General features: G+C 40.3%; 1 protein-coding gene across 4 annotated transcripts in view; it reads right to left on the bottom strand.

Moving 5' to 3' along the window:
- Window positions 1-5,000, bottom strand: part of LOC137974606 (bridge-like lipid transfer protein family member 2) — a 93,435-nt gene that overhangs the window by 27,624 nt on the left and 60,811 nt on the right. For all 4 annotated transcript variants that reach the window (XM_068821510.1, XM_068821511.1, XM_068821512.1 and 1 more), the window contains 3 exons: window positions 2,947-3,041; window positions 1,832-2,102; window positions 631-683 (listed from right to left, as the gene is read on the bottom strand). In XM_068821510.1, the coding sequence (XP_068677611.1) occupies window positions 631-683; window positions 1,832-2,102; window positions 2,947-3,041 (419 nt within the window). The remainder of the gene's footprint in view (window positions 1-630; window positions 684-1,831; window positions 2,103-2,946; window positions 3,042-5,000) is intronic.

The following is a 5,000-nucleotide window of genomic DNA, read 5'->3' as shown; positions in this document are numbered from 1 at the left end:
TTAGTAAAGAAAAAGACAAAAGGAGGTTCTGCTCGCAGGGTGACAAGATTGCAAAGGGAACTAAAATTCTAGATAAGGCCCTTAGGTGGGTCAAACCTCAGCGCTATCTCAAGTATTTAGCGATTATTCCATCTTGTTTACCTTGCACCATAGGGCATCCTGTAACTGGATGGGCACGAACGATTTTAGTAATAGTTTACTATAGTAACAAGGGATCCATTTAAAAACACCTTATGAAAGCAGTATTGTAGGAGCATATCCTCCTAATATATAAGACAGTCTCCTGAAACTGTGGAAACGGAGTTAAGCCACCTTAATTGCTACCGGCCATCCAATAATAGCACAAAAAGCATTCTTGTCCCCAGAGGCCGTGATTATTTCGGTCAGCACCACGAATAACGACCTCTGGCCGGTTCCGAAATACACGCAGGCCCTGTGGGGGTTCATTTTGCTAACCGTTGACAGCTACCAAAGGTTTCAAATTTCTAAGATTGCGAAGACGAGCCGGAAGTCCATGATTCGCGGACTTATTCCTTGTGCTGACCGAACGAATGGCGTCCTCTGGGGACGAGAATGCACTAAAAGTGACTGTAAATCACCGAAGCTTAAAAAAAGACAAATAAAATATACCTTTGAGCAGCTAAGAGGTAGTACTTTGTGGGTTCCAAGTCAATGGAACTAACCTAAATTTTAAAATAATGTAAATAAAAAGGATTTTGAAAATACAATTGACTGAAATAGGAATTTCACGATCAAAGTAGCAAGAGTGTTAAAATAGCTCACTTTCAATTTTGCACATTTTGGAAATTCCCTGACTACATGCAGCATTTTCGCCTTAAAAACAGACTTGACTTTTACAGTTTTCAAGTCAAATTTATGACATTCAGTTTCAAAGCAATCTGCTTGGCAAAAAGGGATTTTAAAAAATTACTGTCCAGGCATCCCAAAAAGTATGTTACTGGATGAGAGAACCCTAGCAATGGCATAAAGATACGACACAAATCAGTTTCATTATTTGCCCCTAATTCATGAACGGAAGACTGAGGCCCGATTCACACGGTAACGGACGAAATTTCTACCCGTTGAAAAATTTGAGCGGCCAGTTTGTTCGCACGGAACCGTGCAATATTTTCGCACTGTTCACACGGAACTGACGAACCGGATTAAAGTTAAACCTTCATGCACAGAGCGCTACTTTTCGAAATCCAAAATGGCGTCAAGAAAGAGAAAGGCTAACCATAGTAGCTGAGTTACCACGCATCCATACAACCGCGCCTTTGCCATGCAAAAATTTAGACGGTGAAGGTGTTCGCAGCGCGCCGGTTAAATTTTCGACCGTACCGGCTAAAAATTCGTCCCCGATTTGGGCATTCAAATTTTTGAACGGCGAGGCGTGGTTCCTAGTGAACGGAACCCCTAAATGCACGAATCTTCAGCTAGTAGAAAATTCATCCGGTACCGTGTGAATCGGGCCTGAGTAATTGGTGGTGTGTGTCACACAATGTGTTGTCACACCACAATCTAAACAAATTCTGTCACGTGGCAAGCGTTGGCAGCACTTATAGAGGTTACCAGTCAACTAACAACTTTCATTTTTCGAAACCGGCTAAATTTGGGTGAACGTCAATCAAATGTTTACATAGCGAATTCGACTGCCGCCAAGTGAACAGTTCTATTGTCATGGAAACATTCCAGACTGGTTTCAGCTATCTTAACGCAGAGGCAGAGGAAACATCGCACCAAACTTTGATGGCCCTTTTTTCATTGCAAACTTGTGCATTTGGACATTCTACAACCACTATCTGTGAAGACAGATGCACTGAAAACTAACCTCAGCACACTCGTCGCTATTTTCTTTCCCATCTACCTCTTCCAACCCATACAAATGACAAGTCACGTTGGACAATTCACTGCAGAGTTTTGTCGCACTCCAGTCAGCAGCTGGTCTCCGTATTAGACCATCTTTGTATTCTCTAAGAGCAAGCCGGTATGTCGTCTCTAAGTAACCACTGCCCAGTGACATCTCAAATCCTCTCTGTTGAGTGAACGAACCCCAGTACCACACAGACAATTCAGGAAACTGAAAGGACAGGCTCACTTCCCTGCGGTATACACATCAACAAGTTACATTTAGATTGGAATTGGTAAAAGAACATACTGAGACAACTGTCAATGTACACTGTACTGTAGAGCGGTTTTCAATTGAGTGTCGAAAGTAATTAGCGAATTGCTTTGGTTTTGCACTGCTTCACTCCGTGATTGGTTCTCGAGCCACTGTTTAACCAATCAGAAGTGAAACCAAAACCAATCGTGGCTCGCGCGTGCACATTTTCCCGCGCTTTGTGTCGGCTATCCGTAATTACTTTGAGTTTTGATTGGTTTACTGGATTGTCTCCGTCCTTTTTGATTGGCCAATTGAAAACCGCTCTAATAGAATGAATGTATCATAACTGAATTTACTGCTTTAACATGTTTTTAATGTAAAAAAGAGCACTGGTATCACATCTTTGAACACAGAGATCAAGATACTGGTACTAGGTCACATTACTCTACAAAAAACGTATGTCCTATTCAAATCACAACAACCCGGGTTTACATGCATTTGATGCATTGTTCGAGCTGATACGGCCTCGCAATGTCTGGACACAAAGTAAAACGAGCACTTTCACGTCACAGTGCAATAAGGAATCAAATATCTCAAACGATCAATACGATTTACGCCCCAATAATGTCAGGCTGAGAAGTAGGACCAATAAATCACACAAAGTCAAGAGGCCTTGGCAGCCTTAAAAGGTTAAATCGCAGCGTTATAAGGTTCAGGAATAAATTTTTCCCCATAAAACACCAGACTTTGCTTTTTATCAGGGCACTCATTCATGCACATTGACGTCTTGTATTGGTGTAATGCACGCTTCTAATGTTGTCCCACGCACAGCATCGACCAACCTGTAATGTCTACCAAGACTTCTTTTTTTCAGTCGTTCACGGTCAAAGTAAGTCCCTCTTCTGATGGGTCGAGATACGTTTGAAAACACCACAGCCTGGATATTATTATTAAAAAGAAATCATTAAAAAATATTACAGAGGTTTAGTATCACGTTTAAGGTAAATGGCCAACGTCAGGCTGAAATGGTGCTTTAAAAAGTTCAAAGAAATTTATTTGGTTTTAGCTGATTTGTGTAGGAAATCGTATGAACGCGAGTGAATTTCGTGATTATGGGCACGAGTGATGCTTGAAAGTTCTCAAAATTGCCCGAACCGTAGGCGAGTGCCATTTGTGCGAGTGCAATATACTATATCATCATCAGCCGATTGCACTGCAGTCGGTCACAGAATTTTGAGACTTTCGGAGTCAGTTACACAGGCCACAAATGGGTGACTGGCCCTACAGATGGCCAGTTTATTAATGAAGTATCCTTCTCCGTGTGATTTATTATTCAGAGTTTCCTTCTCGTAGGTGGACTGCCAACCAAGGCTATAGAGCTCTACCTGCCCTGTTTGTTATAACCCTAACGGGGGTGGCTTCGGGGTTGCTGACACTTGCCAAAGATTATATTTTCTATGTTAATGGTAAGTATAGACATAATACGAGGGCGTCGGCAAATAAAAATTTATTCATACCCCTTTTTCGAACCAATTCTGGTCACCTTACTTTTTATGCAAGTGCCAACCGACTATGGAACACATTAGACTATAGCACTAGAAGCACTACAATAACAACCCGAAGGAATTTTAAAAAGTACCTTCGTAATAAATACTTAGTTTTAAAATAACTCCAAGCTCGATCATTTTCCTGTTCATAGAACCTTTTAACAATTTTAGTTAGGTTTAGGAATACTTTGTGAATACTTCATTTTTATCACTACTATTATCAACAGACCACAGCGTAAACTACTGAATTATCAGTAATTGTGTCAGCAATAAAGTTATTATTACTACTGGTGGTAAGCTGAGGTGCCAACCTGTCCTACCCCAGTGCCCTACAATATAATAGTATATTATAAAGTGCAATATGCTCACCAAAACTACTCAATTGCTGTGTCTATAGCAACTTCCGTATTGTACTCTATAACCTATTTATACATTCGTCATTGAATTATTGAATTATCTACATATATCAAGCAACTTCCTTAAAGAGAGACGTAAGTTAGAAGAGAACGTGTATGCTGTTATAAAAAGTAGCAGTCTGCTGTTTGCCGTCTGCTGTTTCACGTACGCGTGATGCTAAATCTCTTTATCGGAGCAACAAAGGATACAGTGACTGAGTAAGGGTCAACCGCGGTTTATGAATGAAGAGATGCCTTTTGCGATCATCAAAAAAACACCTCTTCATTCAGTAACCAGAGTTAACAATTGCCATCTTCTTGCCACCTTCAAGTTTCCAGTTTATTCTACTATTAATTATATTGCGTTCGACATTAAGAGCGCGTAATTTCTATTCTTAGGTATTCTGTGCATAGGGTCAGCTTTAGCAAGTTTTCGTTTTTCGTCCGTCTGCTTTTTCAGCACCATCTTTGATTACGTCATACCTGCATGCGGATATCGGTTTTGATACGTGTCAGCCTCGATGTTACTCGATTCCCTTCTATTTTCTTCAATCTTTCTAGCTTTAGTATTTTACTAGTAACCACATGTCCTATTTACATGCGCTCTACGTTGTATCGTTTCCTCAGAAACGAAGTTATTTTGACCACAACGTACCTCCTTAAACATGACAGATCGCACTTAGTTATGATTCCGAGTATCGCAAAGAGCAAAGTATTTCAATATCCTCTCAAACGAGTCGACGCACTTCAATTATCCCGAGATTACTACTAGTCATTATAAATAAAAAGACTACAATATCCCGCAAATAGCAATGCTAACCTAGGCGGGAAGTGTTTACAAACCTAAAGTTTACCCAAAATAAGGAAGTATGAAATATCAAAGTGACAATTAAAAGTATAATCGAGTTAACGAGAATACGTCATAAGTCCACATATACTACAGAGTTATAAATC

This window comes from Montipora foliosa, chromosome 11 (assembly GCF_036669935.1).
Source record: "Montipora foliosa isolate CH-2021 chromosome 11, ASM3666993v2, whole genome shotgun sequence".
Classification (NCBI taxonomy): Eukaryota; Metazoa; Cnidaria; class Anthozoa; order Scleractinia; family Acroporidae; genus Montipora; species Montipora foliosa.
Note: the sequence above shows the minus strand (reverse complement) of the source record. Positions and strands in the feature narration are given on the sequence as shown.